This window comes from Rhinatrema bivittatum, chromosome 5, assembly GCF_901001135.1.
Source record: "Rhinatrema bivittatum chromosome 5, aRhiBiv1.1, whole genome shotgun sequence".
In the NCBI taxonomy this organism is placed as follows: Eukaryota; Metazoa; Chordata; class Amphibia; order Gymnophiona; family Rhinatrematidae; genus Rhinatrema; species Rhinatrema bivittatum.
Genome location: NC_042619.1, coordinates 63,947,865 through 63,968,201, shown reverse-complemented (window position 1 = coordinate 63,968,201; position 20,337 = coordinate 63,947,865). Strand labels below are relative to the sequence as shown.

The 20,337-nt window shown below is 45.2% G+C and overlaps 1 protein-coding gene across 3 annotated transcripts in view; it reads right to left on the bottom strand.

The window, feature by feature from the left end:
- CEP126 (centrosomal protein 126) overlaps nucleotides 1-20,337 on the bottom strand; it is a 418,124-nt gene that overhangs the window by 133,484 nt on the left and 264,303 nt on the right. For all 3 annotated transcript variants that reach the window (XM_029602400.1, XM_029602402.1, XM_029602403.1), the window contains exon 7: nucleotides 4,236-4,397. In XM_029602400.1, coding sequence (XP_029458260.1) covers nucleotides 4,236-4,397 — 162 coding nt within the window. The remainder of the gene's footprint in view (nucleotides 1-4,235; nucleotides 4,398-20,337) is intronic.

Below are 20,337 nucleotides of genomic sequence, written 5' to 3'. Positions count from 1 at the left end.
TCCAGACCATCGTCTCCAAGGGCCCCCACCTAAGTCCCAGCGGCCCGGGTCCCTACGGGCTCCTCCCAGGGGGACTGTGGGCTTCCAGTGGTGAAGCTCCAGTTGGCCCTTGCACCGACCTCACAACTCCTCGACCTCTCAAAGGTCCACTTAAGTCCCAGCGGCTCGGGTCCCTACGGGCTCCTCCCCGGGGGACCACGGGCTTCCAATGGCAAAGACCCAGTTGCCTTCTCCGATGTCATGACTCTTCGCTTTCCCACGGTCGCCTCAGTCTTCAGTGCCGAGGATCAGCCAGTCCCATCTTCTGTTCCGCCTTGCCACCCGATGGGGGAACCTAAGGACCCACCTACTAAGGTATACCATCCTCCTATCGGTCCAAGGGTTCACAAGCCTGATCATAACAAAGTGAATGATGCCATAGACTTTGGCATCTCAGACACATGGTGGAAGGAGGATAACCAATGGGATAGTGTTATACCAGGGTACAAATTATATCAGAATGATAGAAAGGAGCAACTTGGTGGCGGGGTGGCACTTTTTGTCCGGGATGGCATAGACTAGAGTCTATGTCCTGCAACAGACGAAATGCACAATCAAATCCTTATGGGTAGAAATTACTTATGTGTTGGGGAAGAGCATAGTAATAGGAATATAATACTGTCCACCTGGCCAAAATGATGAGACGGACAGTGAAATGCTAAGAGAAATTAGGGCAACTAACCAAATTGGTAGTGCAGTAATAATGGGAGATTTCAATTACCCCAATATTGACTGGGTAAATATAACATCAGGACATGCTAAAGAGATAAAGTTCCTGGATGGAATAAATGAAAGTTTTATGGAGCAATTGGTTTAGGAACAGACAAGAGAGGGAACAATTTTAGATCTAATTCAGTGGAGACCAGGATCTGGTGAGAGAGGTAACAGTGGTGGAGCCACTTGGCAAAAGTGATCATAACATGATCAAATTTGAATTAATGACAGGAAGGGGGACAGTAAGTAAATCTATGACTCTAGCACTAAACCTTCAAAAGGGAAACATTGACAAGATGAGGAAAATAATTAAATAAAAACTGAAAGGTGCAGCTACAAAAGTAAAGAGTGTGCAACAGGCATGGGCATCGTTTAAAAATACCTTCTTAGAAGCACAATCCAAGTGTATTCCATGCATTAGGAAAGGTGGAAGGAAGGTCAAACAATTGCCTGCATGGTTAAAAAGTGAAGTGAAAGAGGTTATTTTAGCCAAAAGATCTTCATTCAAAAACTGGAAGAAGGACCCATCAGAGGAGAATAGGATAAAGCATAAGGATTGGCAAGTTAAATGTAAGACATTGATAAGACAGGCTAAGAAAGAATTTGCAAAGAAGTTGGCCTTAGAGGCAAAAACTCATAATAAAAAACTTCTAAAAATATATCTGAAGCAGAAAGCCTGCGAGGGAGTTGGTTGGACTGTTAGATGATCAAGGGGTGAAAGCGGCACTTAGGGAAGATAAGGCCATTGTGGAAAGAATAAACAAATTCTTTGCTTCGGTGTTTACTGAAGAGGACGTTGGGGAGATATCCATTCCAGAAATGGTTTTTAAGGGTGATGATTCAGATGAACCCAACCAAATTATGGTAAAACTGGAAGATGTAGTAGGCCAGATTGCCAAATTGAAGAGTATTAAATCGCCTGGACTGGATAGTATACACCCTAGGGTTCTGAAAAAACTCAAAAATGAAATTTCAGACCTAATAGTAAAAGTTTGTAACCTATCATTAAAATCATTCATTGTACCTGAAGACTGGAGGGTGGCCAATGTAACCCCAATATTTAAAAAGGGTTCCAAGGGAGATCCAGGAATTGACCATTGAGCCTGACTTCAGTGCTAGGAAAAATCATGGAAACTGTTAGAAAGAATAAAATTACAGAACATTTGGACAAGGTTTAATAAGACACAGCCAGCATGGATTTACTCAAGGGAAGTCTTGCCTCACAAATCTCCATTTTTATGAAGGGGTAAATACACATGTGGACAAAAGTGAACCGGTAAATGAGGTGTATTTGGATTTTCAGAAGGCGTTCGACAGAGTACCTCATGAGAGGCTTCTAAGAAAACTAAAAAGTCATGGGTAAGAGGCAATATCCTTTTGTGGATTGCAAATTGGTTAAAAGACAGGAAAAAGAGAGTAGGATTAAATGGTCTGTTTTTATACTGGAAAAAGATAAACAGTGAAGTACCTCAGGGATCTGTACTAGGACCGGTGCATTTTAATATATTTATAAATGATCTGGAGAGGGCATGATGAGTGAGGTGCTTAAATTTGATGACACAAAATTATGCAGAGTAGTATGCAGACCTGGTTCTTCAAGCAGGCATTCCCAGCATAATCCTCCCTGCTCCTCTACCCTATCTCCCTTTTATTCTATTCCTATTTTATGCTATTCTACTTGAACTATTATTATAATGTTATAATGTTACCTATTTTCTATTCTCTGCTATATACTTTCATAATGTTATTCTCCCTGTTATTGTCACCCCCTACGTTTTAACACTCCCACTGCCTTTTCCTTGTTTAGCTTTCCTTGTTCTGTGGCTCCCCCCGTCCCTCTTCCATGTATTTCTCTTAGTTCAATGTAAACCGATATGATGTACCCACGAATGTCGGTATAAAAAAAGTTGTTAAATAAATAAAGTTGTTAAATCTCAAGCGGATTGTGATAAATTGCAGGAGGACCTTGTGAGACTAAAAGATTGGGCATCCAAATGGCAGATGAAATTTAATGTGGACAAGTGTATGGTGATGCATATAGGGAAAAATAACCCTTGCTGTGGTTATACTATGTTAGGTTACACATTAGGCATTACCACCCAGGAGAGAGATCCAGGCGTCATAGTGGATAATACATTGAAATTGTCGGGTCAGTGTGCTGTGGTGGTCAAAAAAACAAACAGAATGTTAGGAATTATTAGGAAGGGAATGGCGAATAAAATGTTGGATGTCATAATGCCTCTGTATTGCTCCATAGTGAGATGCACCTTGAATACTGTGATCAGTTCTGGTCGCCGCATCTCAAAAATGATATAGTTGCACTGGAGAAGTGCAGAGAAGGGCTACCAAAATGATAAAGGGGATGGAATGGCTCCCCTATGAGGAAAGGCTAAAGAGGTTAGGGTTGTTCAGCTTGAAGAAGAGATTGCTGAGGGGGGATATGATAAAGGTCTACAAAATCATGAAAGGACTTGAATGGGTACATTTGAATCAGTTATTTTGTCTTTTGGATAATACTAGGACTAGGGGACACGCCATGAAGTTATCAAGTAGCTCATTTAAAACAAATCGGAGAAAATTCTTTTACACTCAAAACATTATTGAGCTCTAGAATTCATTGCCAGAGGATTTGTTAACAGCAGTTAGTGTATCTGGTTTTAAAAAAGGTTTGGATAAATTCCTAAAGCAGAAGTTCATAAACTGCTATTAATCAATACGGATTAGTAGCTTGGGATCTATTCATTTAATGTTTGAGGACTTGCCAGGTACTTGCGACTTGGTTGGTCACTGTTGGACACAGCATACTGGGCTTGATGAACCCTTGATCTGACCCAGTATGGCATATGTTATGTTCTTATGCCTATGACGCTATAGGTGACTTAATGGGAGGCTACAAATGAAGCAAACTCTGTATAAATCTGACAACTAAGGGTTATACAGAACCAAGTTGTTTCTGAGTTCAAACTCTGAAATATGTAAAAGATAAATAGTTTTTTTGTGGGACAAGAAAGGTCATCTAGTAAATTGCTGTCACATCAGAAAGCAACTCTCCTCCATTTGCAATCACTGACCTTTTGGTGGAGCTCTTCATAGAAACCAAAATTACATTGTACCCATAGGCCTGCAAGTTAATTTGCAAAGGGAAACTCGCCTCAGTTTCCCTTTGAAAATTCAAAGGCAACCATGGGAATGAGGGTACAAAATATTCATGCACTTTTGTACCTATCTTGAAGCAGGTGCAAATTACCCACAGGAAAGTGTGCATGGGGCTTTAAAAATGAAATCTATGCATGTACTTTCCCTTCCCTGACATTTTCCTGCTTCTTTTTTGTTACAGGTAAAAGTACTTTTACCTGCAGTGAGGTTGGGGGACAAATTTAAAACTCCTCAGTTTCATGGGTAAAGCAAAAATTACATTGATTATTGCCTTTCTAATGGTTTTGCAGCTAACTGTATAAAGATTGCTATTGAGGGATTCTTACCACTAGGAGGAGTAGAGAGCAATCCGTTCATTCTAGATGATGATCTAAAGTTGTTCATCAGGCTTGTACCATCAATAGTAACATGGGAAATATTAGCTCGAGAAGGTGGCAGGTTGGTAGAACAGGGAATATTGCAATGTCCATCATAATAATGGAAATCACCTGCAAAAATTGAGAAGTAAATTTAATTCTTCACAAACTATGAAACACAATAATTTAAAAAATGTATATAATATATATAATATTTTCCTACTAACAATCTGATTAATCAAGGGTATTTTCTGTTCAGGTCCTATAAGAACATGGTGACCACACAGTTGCAGGGCTGACATTGGGCAGTTTCGGCAGGGCTTAGTAAGCCATGGTATTTTTCCCTGCAGTACTTTACCACAGAGAAAATACCACAGGGTTTACTAAACTGGAGTACCGAGTAAATGAGCCCCTTAGATCGTAAGCCTTCTGGGGATAGGGAAATACATACACTACCTGGATGTAATCCTCTTTTAAGTCCACGAAAAGTACAATATTAAAAAAAATGTTCCCAGAGGGGAAAATACCATGGGATTTACTAACCTGCAGTATCAAGAGAGGAAAATACTGCAGCAAATTACCTCCGTATTCCAGGGCCACTATCTTTAAAAGGGGCTATTTGGCTCTGGACACCTCCTCCACCCAGACAGACTGCAAAAATTGGAGGGGTCTATTGATATTTCCTTTCCCACCCTCCTGCGAAGGATTATGCAAAGTGTAAAAAATACAGTGTAAGTGATTCAAGGTAGCCAAAAATTATCCAGACCCCCTTTAGGAATCCCACCCCTCCCACAGCTTGATCCACTTACTTTTAGACCTTGTGGTCTCGTGGAGAAGGCCACAGCACTCTCTGTGCATCCAGAGCCAATTATGTCATCTCCAGTTACAATATTTTTATTAGACCTCTCTAATTTTGACACTCCAGGGGAAAGAGGATGTAAGGAACTGGACAGCCCCTTTAAAGCCTGAGTATGGGAGCATTGGGATGTGCCTTAATATCCCGATGCTCCTGCAGAAAGTTAGCTACACCTCAAATAATGTGGTTTGCAAATTTTAAGGCAAACCGCACTGACATAATGATCCTTAGTAATGAGCTGCTTTGAATATATTTTCATGGATCTGCATGCAGATCATCTCATTTTAACACCCTCATTGGGCTGGGTTTTTCGGGGGGGAGAGAGAACATGCAATGTTTGAAATACCACATTTTCTGTACATTAAAGCATTTACTATATAGTAAATGCTGTTTACCACACGTTAAAGCATCAACACAGCTTAATAAATGACCCCCTTAGCCAGATAACCCTAGGCAAAGTTATAGTTAGCTTAAATCTAGCTGGTCAGATGTATGCCTACTTCCAGTCACAACCTGACTGGCTAGGCTGCAGCTAAACATCAATCTAAACACAGCTGGCTAAACAGCTATCTTGGCCATTTGGCAGCACTTTCAAAATTAGCCAACTTAGAAGGTAATTTTCAAAGGAGTTATACATATAAATGAAACATACTATCATAGCAATTTTCAAAAGCTATTTACTTGAGAAAAGTGCACTTACACGAGCAAATCCTATAGACAATTCAAAGGTATATACTGCAGTAATTTTCAAAAGCCCACTTAATTGAGTAAAGTGCATTTATTTGAGTACAACCCAGTAAAATCCCTGCTTTTTAAAATCAGGCCCTTAACTTTTAAGGTTACTGCAAGTATGAAATTCGCAGCGACATTGCTGCAGATCCTTATATGGAGTTGTATTCCTACAGTAACCTCAAGAACCCAGTTTCAAATTTTGCAGTAACATCGGAATCAATTACAAACGCCTATTAAAAAATGTTTGTTTTTAAAGGTATGATTTTTTCTAAAATGAGCCTGCAATGATTACAGTAACATTCTTAAAAAAATGTTCTTAAAATAATGTGCTGCAATCCAACTTTTTAATAAAATAAAATTAACTGTCTTGTTTACTGTGGGGGAAGACCTAATCAATCACTAGTGTTGTCTGATAGATGCTCAATATCCCAGGGAAGAATTTAGTATTAGTAAAGTTCTCAGACACGTGATGAAACAAGGGAGTTAACTACCTGCCATTAAGCATATGCCATTTTTGCAGGCATGACTATTCCAGTTGAAAATTAGGGATGTGAATCGTTTTTGAATGATTAAAATTATCGTCAGATAATTTTAAAATCGTCCTAAATCGTCAGAGTGCACGATACAATACAAATGCCCCCGATTTATCGTCATAAATCGTCCTAAATCGTTAAATGGGGCACGGGATTATTTGGGGGAGGGCGGGAAAACCGGCACACCAAAACAACCCCTAAACCCACCCCGACCCTTTAAAACCAATTCCTTACCCTCCCCCACCCTCCCGAACCCCCCAAAAATGTTAAATTACCTGGTGGTCCAATGGGGGGGGGTCCCGGCGCAATCTTCCGCTCTCGGGCCATCGGCGCCATTTTGGCTGCCACTAATTAAAATGGTGCCAATGGCCCGATAAAAAAAAAACCCACCCGACCCACCCTCCCGACCCCCCCAATGGCCATCTTTACTCATCAGTAAAGATGGCCATTGGGGGGGTCGGGAGGGTGGGGGGTCGATTTAAAGGGTTGGGTGGGGTTTTTTTTAGCGGCGCGGGCCTCCCTAAAAAAAAATTAGCGATGTGAATTGGAATCGGAAACGATTCCAATTCACATATCTTAACGATCAGATTTCCCCCCCCCCCCCCCCCCCCCCCCAGCCGAACCTGATCGTTAAGACGATCTGGCACACGATTCACATCTCTATTGAAAATCATTAATGTTTCAGCATGGCTGTCACCATCAAACTGTATATATCCAAAAGGAAATCAAAATTTTGGATATATAAGATAGAATGTAGGAATCGTTTGTGGCTCTTTTGTATATATATTCAAACTGTAACCATGACTGTTTTGTGATGGCTTTAGTACCCATATCTAGTATAGTTAAAAACACAGTTCTAATCATGACATAGTGAACATTTAAATAAATTCTGTCTAAACTAAATGTTATGTATCATACATATTTAACCATTCATTCTTTATTTTAGAGGACACGTTTCAAGGACATTTACCTAAGTATATAGATATATTCCTGGGCAGATTGCCCTATAGATCATGGATAGGGAATTCTGGTCCTGGAGTGCCACAAACAAGACCGTTTTTCTAGATAAACACAATGAATATGCACTGCCTCTATTGTATGTAGATACATCTCATGCATATTCATCGTGGATACCCTGAAAGCCAGACCTGTTTATGGCACTTCAGGACCAGATTGCCCTACCTTTGGTACAGATGATCTCCCTTCAAATGGCTATAAGTATGTGCAAGCTTCAGAACATGCATGTTTTTAGTCATTCTTGTGGTTATGTCTTGGCTGGAAGAAGAAAACAGCACACATGCATTTGGTTTTTGTTACACCTGTTGGTCGCAGACGGCTGCAACCACTCTTGCTCACCTCCTTCTTTGCCTCCCTGTCTCCATGGGGTAAATTGGCAGCCTCCGCCAGCTGCCGATGACCTGCCTACCACTTCCAGACCTCCCGGGTCGGCATGGATGCCGCCGACCGCCATCTTACCATTGGGACACTCTAGGCGAGCGTGTGAGCACGGGCCAGCCTTAACCACATCATGTCGGGAACCTCAGGGGCATCCCTTCCAGATGACATCATCGCCTCGGGTATTTAAACCAGCTGGCCCTGCCTATGGACGACTTGGCAAAGTGCTTCATCCTCGCCATATCCACCTCGCTTCCTGAGGACCCTGTGTTCCAGTTCCTGCTTCCCAGTGTAGACATCTCGGGTACCCGCTCCTCGGGGGCCCTCTCTTCGTCATGGCTATCTGCTCCTCGGAGGGCCTAATGCTTGGGACTCTGCCTGTCCCGCTCCCCGGGGCTTCCCTGGAACCAACACTGCTCTTTCATGAGTACTTCACTCTGCGGACCACTTCCTACTCTACCAAGGACCTCCCCGATATACCCCGTGCTACAGACCATTACCATCTCTACAGAGGTATCCTTCGGGTCCTTACCAACTCTACTCACTAGTGCACCCCGCGTTGCGGACTGCTACCATCTCCACTAGGGACCCTCACCGGTGTACCCCGCTCCATGGGTCATTACCATCTCTACTAGGACCTCATTTGCACACTCCGCTCTGCGGACCACTATCATCTTTACTGAGGACCTTACCAGCGTACCCTGCTCTGCGGACCACTACCATCTCTACAGAGGACACTCTTTGGTGTACCCCACTCCGTGGGCCACTACCATCTCTACTAGAGACCTCTTCGGTGTACCCCGCATCGCGGGTCATTACCATCTCTACTGAAATCCTCGCTGGTGTACCCTGCTCTGCGAACCATTACCAACTCTACGGTGGTATCCCCTTTGGGTATTCCCCATTTCACCGACCCTGTTCCTCTGGGTCTGGGAGACCTCCTATCTGGCACCCCCGGCTCCACGGGTAGTGCTCCAATCCCTTTAATAAAGACTCTAAGACTGTTTCTGTGTCTGACGTCAGCTGGGATCTTGCCTCCCAGTACCACCTCTCACTTCGGTCCAGGGCCACTTACCAACTATCCTAACAGAATCCTAACAGTTTTCAAATGTACCTCTACTGTCTAACCCCCAATTGGCTGCTCATAGAAATAATTTGTTCAAAGTATGGAGAAATTACTACTTTCCTGATAATTTCCTTTTCTTTAATGAAGACAGGTTAATCCACACCAGTGGGTTATGCACCTCTACCAGCAGATGGAGACGGAGCAAAGTTGACGTCACGGTATATATAGCCCTGCTCTGAAATAAGCCCACCAGTATTCTCTGCAAAAGCTAATTGTGGACGACTAAAGAATACATGAACATAACTATTAACAGACAACCATTCAATACTCATTTAACAGGAAAACACTGAGCTGAGACAAAGAGTGTAATATCACTAATCTAGGGACTTGATCTGCCACTTACCAGTAATCCCCGGAATCACAGTCACACCGGAGGACAATAGCACCACTATCCAGCAGTCAAGGGCGGGAAGGTGGATTAACCTTTCCCTTTATCTTTATTAAAAATGTATTAATTGCCTAAATACTAGGCGATGTACAAAGCAAGAACATACATAAAATTTCAATCAAACATGAACAATCAACATACCAGCATGTTGTAAATTATTAGAAAGTTAATAAAATACCTATGGACAACTAATAGAATGCCTGCCTGAATAGCCATGTTTTTAGAAACTGCTTAAAGGTCTTTAGGCTGTCTGCCAGTCACAGTGTTTCAGAAATGTGTTCCAGAGATCTGGAGTTGTGATCGAGAATGCACAGTCTCTCATACAGCTGAGCCTGGCATGTGCAGGCAAAGGTACATCCAGCAGACCCCTCTGAGAGGAGCAAAGTTGATGAGTGGGACAGTACAAGCGCAACAAGGCATTAAAGAAAAGGAAATTATCAGGTAAGTAGTAATTTATCCTTTCTTAGCATTCAGACAGGTTAATCCATACCAGTAAGTTGTACCAAAGCTACTCCTCAACAGAGCGGAAGGCTGCTTGTGGTCTGATCAACACCACACATGCAAAAGGCCAGAATATCCAGGCAGTAGGACCTGGAAAAGGTGTGTAAGGAGGACCATGTCGCAGCTTGAGAAATCTTGATGGGAGACAACAATCTAATCTCTGCCCATGACACTACCTGAGCCCTAGTGACTAGGTTAGGGCTCATTCCACATATGGAGCCATAATAACCTCCATAATCCAGCGGGCTATCATAGCCTGTGACATCGGCTCACACCGTTTTCTCCCACCATAGAGTATAAACAGCTAGTCCGTCTTCCTGAGAGGTTTAGAAACCTCCAAATACCTCATGATATGCCGCTTGACATCCAAGCTCTGTAACAGGTGATATTCATCCACATCTTTCTCCCTGTCCAATTCCAATTTCCAGCAGGGAATTGATTGATTCAAGTGAAAATCTGAGACCATCTTCAGCAAAAAAGGACGGAACAGTTTACAGCTGTATTGCCTCCGGAGTCACTTGCAGAAACAGTTCCTGGCAAGACAAGACCTGCAGTTTGTAAACTCTATGCACAGAACATATTACCACCAGAAATACCATCTTCAAAGTAAGTAACCTCAAGGAGAGGCTATGTAGTGGTCAAAAGGTGTGATCTGCCAGAAAATCCAGAACCAGATTAAGACTCCACAAGGGCATCAGCAACCGCAAGGGGGGACGAAAATGCTTCACCCTTTTAAGAACTGAGCCACATCTGGATGGGCTGACAAGTGTCCACTATTCACCTAGTCCTGGAAACAGGCAATAACCACCATCTGTACCTTCAAGGATTTAAGGGCCAAGCGATTAATCAACCATCCTGCAAAAAGTCCAAAATGAGTGGGATCTTAACCGAACAAGGAACCCCTCGTTCCTCACACCAAGCTTCAAACTCTTTCCAAACCCGAACATAGGCTAAGGAAGTGGAGAACTTTCACGCTTGGAGCAAGGTGTAAATAACCTCAGCAGAGTATCCATGCTTCAGCAACCAAGTCCTCTCAAGGGCCATACCGAAGGCAAAATCATGTCGGATCTTCGTGACGTATAGGCCCCTGCTGCAGCAGAACCCTGTTTACCGGTAATTGGAGAGGAGAATCCACCAGGAGCCTCTGCAGATCTGCATACCATAGCCTCCTGGGCCAATCTGGTGCCACCAGAAGCACCATCCCCATGTATATCTTGATCCTCTGAATCACTCTGCCCAACATGGGCCATAGGGGAAAGGCATATAGAAGCTTGCCTTCCGGCCACTCCTGCATGAGGACATTGATGTCCAAATACTTCAGATCTCTCCTGCGACTGAAGAAACAAGGAACCTTCACATTGTGTGATATTGCCAGCAAGTCTAGAAACGGGAGGCCCCAGTGGCCCACTATGAGCTGGAATGCATCGTTTGAAAATTCCCATTCTCCTGAATCCAGACTCTGTCTGCTGAGAAAGTCAGCTCTTACAATGTATTTTCCTGCATTGTGTAAGGCTGAGATTTACTGAAGATGTACATCCACCCAATCCATGAGTTGGGCTATTTCCTGTGACACTTGCTGGCTCTTGATTCCTCCCTGGTGATTGATGTAAGCCACTGTCATCGCACTGTCTGACATTATTTGGACCGCTCGACCCTGCAAGCAGTTGACAAATCACAAGCATGCCAACCAAATGGTACAGGCTTCTAGCTGATTGATGCTCCAAAGAGACTATTCTGTGCTCCAGCGCCCTTGCACTGTCAACTTCTGACAGTAAGCCCTCCAACCCTGGAAGCTCGCATCGATCGTGAGTACTAGCCAGACCAGAGTTCAAAGGGGAATATCTTCCTTAGATGATCTGCTTGCAACCATCACTGCGGCTGGATGCTGATCTCCACAGGTAAGTGAAGCTATATTGAGTAGCCTGACACTATGGACTCCAATGTGCTGGCAGTGTGCACTGAAGAGGACGCATATGCTCCTTTGCCCATGGAACTACCTCCAGAGTGGCTGCCATTAACCCGAGCACCTGTAGGAAAGACCATACTGTTGAGTGTATTGTTCTGTCAATAGCCTGCGTTATCAATTTCTGAATGTGGATCTCCAGTAAGAACACAATGCCTTGCTTCATGTCGAAAAGAACACTGAGATACTCCAGTATCTGGGGTGGCTGCAGATTGCTCTTAACCAAGTTCCTGAAGTAAGGAGATCACCTTGCATGAGACCTGAAGGCTCTCTTTCATAATCTTAGATCAAATTAGCCAATTGTCTAAGTATGAGTGGACCAAAATGCCATCCTTTCTCAACACTGCTGCTACCACCACCATGACCTTGGAGAAGGTTCTGGGCTCAGTGGCCAAGCGAAAGGGAAGCACTCAAAAATGATAATGTTGCCCCAAAACAGCGAAAGGCAGAAACTGTTGATGCTCCAGCTGGATGGGAATAAGTAGATATGCCTTTGACAAATCCAAATAAACTCCTCCGATTGTATTGCCATTATCACTGAGTGTTAGGTTTCCATGCAGAAATGAGTCAGTTGCAAATGATAGTTGACTCCCTTAAGATTCAGGATGGGGTGAAAGGAACCTCCCTTCTTGGGTATAATGAAATAAATGGAATATCGGCTTGTATTTACTTGTGACATGGGCACTGGGATCACGGCCTGCAGGCTGAGGAGCCTTGACAATGTACAATGTCTCTTCTCTGGAGAGCTGCAGAGAGACACCATGAAAACATCCTGAGGAATGGCGAGAAACTCCAGAGCATAGCCATCCCTTATCACCTCCAAAATGCACTGGTCTGATGTGATCTCGACCCGCCTCCAATAAAAAAGAGAGAGGTGACCCCTTATCTCCTGTTCCCTGAGGTGGGTCAGCACACCTTCATTGAGGGGGCTGGAAGGCACTTCCACTCTAGCCTGTGCCCCATCTGGGACGAAAGGACTGAGACATACCCAAAGGTTGAGCCCTTGAGAAGCTGTTCCTCTGTAGGGTTGAAAGCATTTGAAACCCCTAGCACGACCTCTCACGCCGAACGAGCATAGTGCTTGTTTTTTATCCTCTTGTAACCAAGGAACCTGAGACTCACCTCACTTGTTGGCCATTTTTTTCAACTCACTCCCAAACAAGAGTGATCCTTTAAAGGGCAATTTCATAAGATTAGACTTTGAAATTGTATCAGCCAACCAATTCCTCAGCCATATCTGTTGACTGGCCACAATCAACAAAGCCACCCCTCTGACTGAAGTGTGGACGAGGTCACAGCCTGCATCTGCCAAAAAGGCAGCTGCCGGTTCCATCACTGCCCTGGAATTCAAATCAAATTCATCGACTTCCTGAGAGAAAAGTAGGCAAGTGCGAGCCACTAAGAAGCAGCAAGAGGCTATCTGCAAATTCATTGCCATTGCCTCAAAGGCCTACTTAAGAATAGCCTCAATTCTCCTATGCTACGCATCCTTCAATGCTCTCCCCCTTCTACAGGGATAGTCATCTGCTTGGTGACAGCATACACCAGCGCACCCACTTTCGAAAAGCACAACTGCTCTCTCGCTGCTGGATCCAGGGGGTACAGCACTTCCAAGGCTCATCTTCCTCTAAAATTAGCTTCCGGAGCGCCTCATTCAAGATCAATCAATTCTTGAATAGCATCCATAATGGGGAAGAAACATGATGCTTTACCCAAAGAAATTAAAATGTGATTTTTCTTTGGCTCAGACATGGATCAGCACCCGGCACCCTCGGTATCGTCAATGTCTGGGAGATCAGAGCCGGTAACTCATCTCTATGAAAGAAACACAATCCCGGAGGAATTTCCCTATCCTCCAGGAAATAAGGATCACCTTTATCATCCATGCCATCTGGATCCCTATCAGGGTGACCTGCAGAAGTTCTAGACATACTCCGACGCTTACCCGTGGCACCAGGCATGCAGGGATCTGCAGCCTGTGATCCTTAACTTTTAGGTTTGGCTGGGACTGCTGACTGCACCTGAAGAAAGGACTGTAGCACTTGAAAAAATCTCACCCAAGAAAAGGCAGAAGAATCCATACCAAAACCAGGGGGCGAAGGTCTTGCATCCACTGAGTTGCCTTGCCTTGCTGACGAATCAGTTAGGGGAGCCCCAAAACCAGGCAAAACCTCTGGCAGTTCCCCTTCTAGTCCCATTCCCGCATCATGCTGGGAAGGGCTGGGCTCAGCAAAATCATTCGGAGACAACTCTCCCTGAGCCTCCAAACAGTGCTGTCACAAGTTAGAGGGGATGCGAGGCTGTGATGCTTGAATATTGCAAGCAGCACAAAAGGTAAGGTGCTTAGGCTTTTCTGCTGTCCGCACCATGGCTAAACACCCACTAGCAGCATGCTTCCAAAAGCGTCTGACAATTGTGCGCCCAGCCGAGTGCCTGCACAAGCAAGCTTCGACAGGGCACTCAAAAAACAAGCGCTGTTCAATAAGAGCACACTATGAACACTCAAAATGTAAGCACTCAATATACAGTCCAGGTAGGTGTCCACTTAAGTGCCCACCTAAGCGCCCACCTGAGCGCACACCTGGTGCACAAGTGCAAACCAACGTCAGACACTGTTTCGCAGCAGAGTTGAGAACGCCGCCGCAATCTACCACGCGACATCTTAGTGAAGCTTGAGAGTGGGGCCTAGCCAAAAAAGCTGATCAACCCGTCAAGTTGCCATGACTCCTCAAACTTCCCCGCAGACGGGAACAGATGTTAGATCAACACGCTAATTTCAGAGACCAGAAAGGGAATGGAATCTCTAACATAAACTCCCCTTCTTTTTCTTCTTTTTATATAGAAACATAGAAATGATGGCAGAAAAAGACCAATCAGCCTATCTAGTCTGCCCAGCAAGCTTCCACATTTATTTTCCCATACTTATCTGTTTTACAAACTACCAACTTCAGGGCTCTTGTTGGTAACTGTTTGATTCAAATTTCCTGCCATCCCCTGTCATTGATGCAGAGAGTAATGTTGGAGTTGCATCAAAGGTGAGCATAAGGCTTATGGTTAAGGGTTGTAACCGCTGCATCAAGCAAGTTACCCCGATCCTTGTTTACCCAGATTGCACAGATCGATGCCTTGTTGGATGATGTCTGAATGTAAATCCTGTTTTCCTCACTTCCCTCTTGTTGCATCCGTCGGTCCTCGATGGCTTCGCCCCGTTTGCCTCACTTTATTCACGGATCCTCCCGCTTAACTGGGCAAGATGGCTACCGCTGCGTCTACAAGCCGACCTCTCTGGCGTCTCCAGAACGGCTATGGTGCAGCCCCCTGCCATTGCTCTTCCCAGGTACCTACTAGGGTGCACGCGTGTGCACAACCCACTTCTTTGTACCACCCTTGGCACGAACCTTGAGGGCGTTCCCTCATGCTGACGTCACACCATCTGGGTATATTACCTTCACTCATTTGCTAGCTCCCCGAGTTAGCAAGGACTCGAATCCGTTCTTGTCTGCGCTACTCTGCTGCTTCCATGCTGCCGCAGGAAGCTCTCTCTCTCTGCCCTTCGGGGTATATGCTAACCTGGGTACCCTCTCCTTGGGGGCCCTCTGTTTTATTTCAGATGCCTTACAGGGAACAGGTACTCACTCCTCGAGGGCCTGCTCTCCCTGCCTCAGTGCCTGTACCTTCTACAACAGACCTGGTGGAATCGCATATCAACAGCAAACACCTAGTGAGTTCTCTAACTCTCAGTCTATCTCATCCACCGTATCTCCTCGCTGGGAGACCTGCTGCGAAACCTCCTGACGTCATCAAGGAGAGAAGGACTCCCTCTGCCGAGGTCCCTGAGACTGCAACTACGAGACTGCCTCACTACTGCCACCTCTGGTGGTTCTCTTCAAGCTGTTTAATAAAAGAACTCTTGTGTTTGTGTAGTAGGAGTCTAGCCCAGTGCTGTGGCTCCTCACGGGGCTCCTCCCCGTGGGCGTAGTCACCTCCACAGCACCCAAGGATCCACAAACACACATAATTACAACAGATTAGAGATGTGAATCGGAACCAGAATCGGATCCGATATCAGTTCCGATTCACATCTCTATAGATGTGAATCGGAACCAGAATCGGATCCGATATCAGTTCCAATTCACATCTCTACAACAGATTGCTAACTCCATGGATCAGGCTCAGCTCACTGCATTGCAGGCCATTCCAGGCCTGGCCCAGCAAATCTCCGAACAACAGACTGCGCTGGAAGGACTGACCACTGCATTTAATCTACTGCACACACTGATGAACTTGCCTTCCACCTCAGGTAAAGAAGCTAAACCGTCTGAGGTGATGGTCAAGACTACTGTGCCTCTTGCAACTCCCAACAGCTTCTCGGGAGAAGTCTGGAGATGCAGAGACTTCATTAACCAGTGCTGCATGCACTTTGCATTACAACCTGGCCACTTTCCCACAGCCTATGCCAAGGCCACCTATATCCTGTCGTATCTAGATGGATGAGCATTGGCTTGGGCCTCTTCGCTGTGGGAGCGCGAGGATCCGATTCTTCATGACCTTGAAGGATTTCTCGAACTCTTTAAGTCAGTTTTCAATGATCCTGCCTGGTATACCATTGCAGGATCTTCTTTGGTTCACCTGAAACAAGGGAACAAACCAATAGGTGACTTCGCTATAGAATTCAAGACACTGGCGTCTGAATTATCCTGGGACCCGAGATGCCTGAAGACCCTCTTCTTTGAAGGACTGAATTCCCGTCTGAAAGATGAACTCGCCGCTCATGAAATGCCTGAGTCCTTGGCTGAACTAGTGAAATTGGCAACTTTGTGATAAGGTTCAAGAGACCAAGACTTCCAGGAGACCCTTTCTGGGTGAAGTTCCAGTCAAGTCCACACTCTGGTCTGTTCCTTCATTCCCAGCAGCCAGCGAAGAAGAACCTATGCAGTTAAGCTGCAGCCCCCTGACATTAAAAGAGAGAAGAACGCAGAAGAAATTAGGGCTGTGTATGTACTGTGGACAAGCTGGTCATGCTGTCCAAACTTGCCCTATATGTCCTGGAAACTGGCAGACCTAAGTCCTTTGGGAGAACTCTTCTTAGGTCTAACCACTCCTTCTCCTCTGCTCTCTCTTCCTGTATGACCCTCAGAGTACCAGACTCTTGCCCTAGTGGACTCCGGGGCAGGAGGCAATTTCATTTTACAATGATTAGTGGAGTACCTACGGATCCCCACTTCCACTATGAAGCCTTCACTACTTCTTTTATCCATCCATGGAGAGCCCTTACTGGGTGAAGTAACACTACACACCGAACCAGTGTGTCTACGGACCAGTGCCCTCCATTCTGAGACCATCTCCTTCTTTGTTTTAGAAAAGGCCATGCACCCTATAGTACTGGGATTACCTTGGCTGTAGCAGCATATGCCTCAATTCAATTGGGCTACACTGGAATTATCAAGATGGGGTCCAGACTGCCATGATAAATGCCTGATGGAGGTAGCTCCATTACCCTGTATGCCTACCACCTCAGTAATGCCGGGGTTGCTGCCTCAATATGCATCTTTCCAAGATGTCTTTTCAAAAAAAGCTGCAGATGTACTTCCGCCTCACAGACCTTATGACTGCGCTATTAATCTGAAGCCTAATATGGAGCCATCCAAGGGTAGAGTGTACTCCCGTCTGTGGCAGAAAATAAAGCTATGTCCGAATATATTCAGGAAAACCTCCAAAAAGGCTTCATAAGACCATCCAAGTCCCCTGCTGGCGCAGGCTTTTTCTTTGTGGGCAAAAAGGATGGTACACTACGTCCATGTATAGATTACAGAGGCTTCAACGAAATAACAATAAAGGATCGCTACCCTCTGCCTCTGATATCAGAGCTGTTTGACAGACTACAATGAGCTCAAATCTTTTCCAAACTGGATCTGAAAGGAGCCTACAATTTACTTCGCATTCGAGCTGGTGATGAGTGGAAGATGGCCTTCAACACTCGGGACGGCCACTTTGAATATCTAGTGATGCCCTTCGGCCTGTGCATCGCCCCGGCTGTCTTTCAAAATTTAATGAACGACATTTTCCGGGATCTCCTCTATAAGTGTGTTGTTATTTACTTGGATGACATCTTGATTTTCTCTCAAGACATGACCACTCATCTGGAGGATGTTAAGAGAGTACTACAGAGGCTCCATGAAAACCATCTCTACGCCAAACTATCCAAATGTGAATTTCAGAGTCAGTGCCTTTCTTAGGCTACATCGTCTCCAATCAAGGCTTTCAAATGGATCCACAGAAGCTAGAGAATATCCAGAAATGGGCACAACCCACCGGGTTAAAAGCTCTCAGACGCTTCTTAGGTTTCACCAACTATTACAGGACCTTCATCAAGAATTACTCTTCACTTACAGTGCCGCTTACATCTATGACGAAGAAAGGTGCCAATGTTGCTAATTGGTCTTCAGAGGCTATAGCCGCATTCCAGAAACTAAAAGATGCCTTTTCAAGCAAGCCGTGTCTTCAACACCCAGATCCCTCCAAGCCCTTCATCGTGGAGGTCGATGCCTTAGACATTGGCGTGGGGGCCGTATTAAGCCAGGCTGGTGATTCAAAGGTTCCACAACCATGCTCATTCTTCTCCCGTCGCTTCTCTCCTGCACAGAAAAATTACGGAATAGGAGATAAGGAGCTTCTGGCTATTAAGATGGCATTCGAAGAATGGCGCCCTTGGCTCAAAGGAGCGCAACATCAAGTAACGGTCTTCACAGACCATAAGAATCTGGAGTACCTCTGCCACGCACAGCACCTGAACCACAGACAAGCGAGATGGTCTCTGTTTTTCAACAGATTCAACTTTGTATTCAAGTATCGCCTGGAGATAAGAATATCAGAGCTGACGCTCTATCTCGCTCATTCCTCTCCAAGGATATTCCAGAGGAACCACAACACATCATTGACCCAGAGAAGGTCATATTGGCAGCTACCCACTCAGTACCTGAAGGAAAGACCATCGTACCCAAGAACCTCAGAAATAAGTTATTGGCTTGGGCCCACGACTTTAAACTTTCAGGACACCCTGGCCAACGTAGAACCTTGTCTAAACTTCAGACCTATTACTGGTCGTCCACCATGAAGGAAGACACATTCTCTTACTTCGCTTCCTGCGCAAACTGTGCTAAACAAAAGACGCCGCCGGGTCGTTCATGGGGTCTATTCCAACCCTTGCCAGTGCCAGAAGAACCATGGACACATATTGCCACAGACTTCGTGGACGATTTACCATCTTCAGAAGGAAACAACACCATTTGGGTAACCGTAGATTGGTTCTCGAAGATGGCTCATTTTGTGGTTCTCCCAGGCTTACCCACCACCATGGAGCTCGCCAAGCTATTCATTACGCACATCTTCTGCCTGCATGGCTTGCCTAAGCACATAGTCTCTGATCCAGGAGCCCAATTCATGGCTAACTTCTGGAAGGCACTATGTAAGAAGTTTGATATTTCCCTCGACTTCACATCGGCGTATCATCCTCAATCCAACGGGCAAACAGAGAGGATGAACAGGACACTCAAGCAGTTCATTTGTGCCTACATGAACACTCGCCAGAATGATTGGAGTGAACTGTTGCTCTGGGCAGAATTTGCCATTAATTCTCATCCAGCAACATCCACTGGATCAACACCATTTGAAGTGGTCTATGGATGACTACCACTGCTACTACTGCCACGGCTGTTATCAGTGTCGTCCCCGGCAGCTCAATCTACTGCCAAAGATATCCAACAACTTTGGACTCAGACAAAAGAGATGCTTGTTAAAGCAGGACTTTGAGTAAAGAAAGGATTACAATGCTCATCACTGTAAGGCTCCAGACTTTAAGCTTGGTGATAAAGTCTGGCTTTCCACGAAGCACTTAAGACTTAAACTTCCTTCAGCTCGCTTTGCTCCGCATTTCGTTGGACCATTTCCCATTCTCCAACGACTGGGCAATCTCACCTACAGTCTGAAGCTACCATCTACTTTAAAGATCCACAATGCATTCCACATCTCACTATTGAAGCCATAGAACCTTAGTGAGTTCTCCAACAAGATACCTGATGCTACACCTATAGATGCAGAAGAAGACATCGAATATATAGTAGACGCAGTTCTTGATGTGAGAAGACGAGGCAGAGTATGGGAATACCTCCTGTCATGGGATGGGTATGGCCCTGAAGAAAACTCTTGGATACCTATGTCTAATATCCTGGATAAAGTGATGCTACAGAACTTTCATCACTTGCATCCTCAAAAACCAAGACCTAGTAGGAAACAGCGTGGACACCCTTTGAAGGGGGGTACTGTTGCGTCCGTCAGTCCTCGACGGCTTCGCCCCGTTTGCCTCACCTTACTCACGGCTCCTCTCGCTTACCTGGGCAAGATGGCTACCATTGCGTCTACAAGCAGACCTCTCTGGCGTCCTCGGAATGGCTATGGTGCAGCCTCCCGCCATTGCTCCTCCCAGGTACCTACTAGGGTATGCGCGCGCGCAACCCACGTCTTTGTACCACCCTTGGCGCGAACCTCAAGGGCGTTCCCTCATGCTGACATCGCGCCGTCC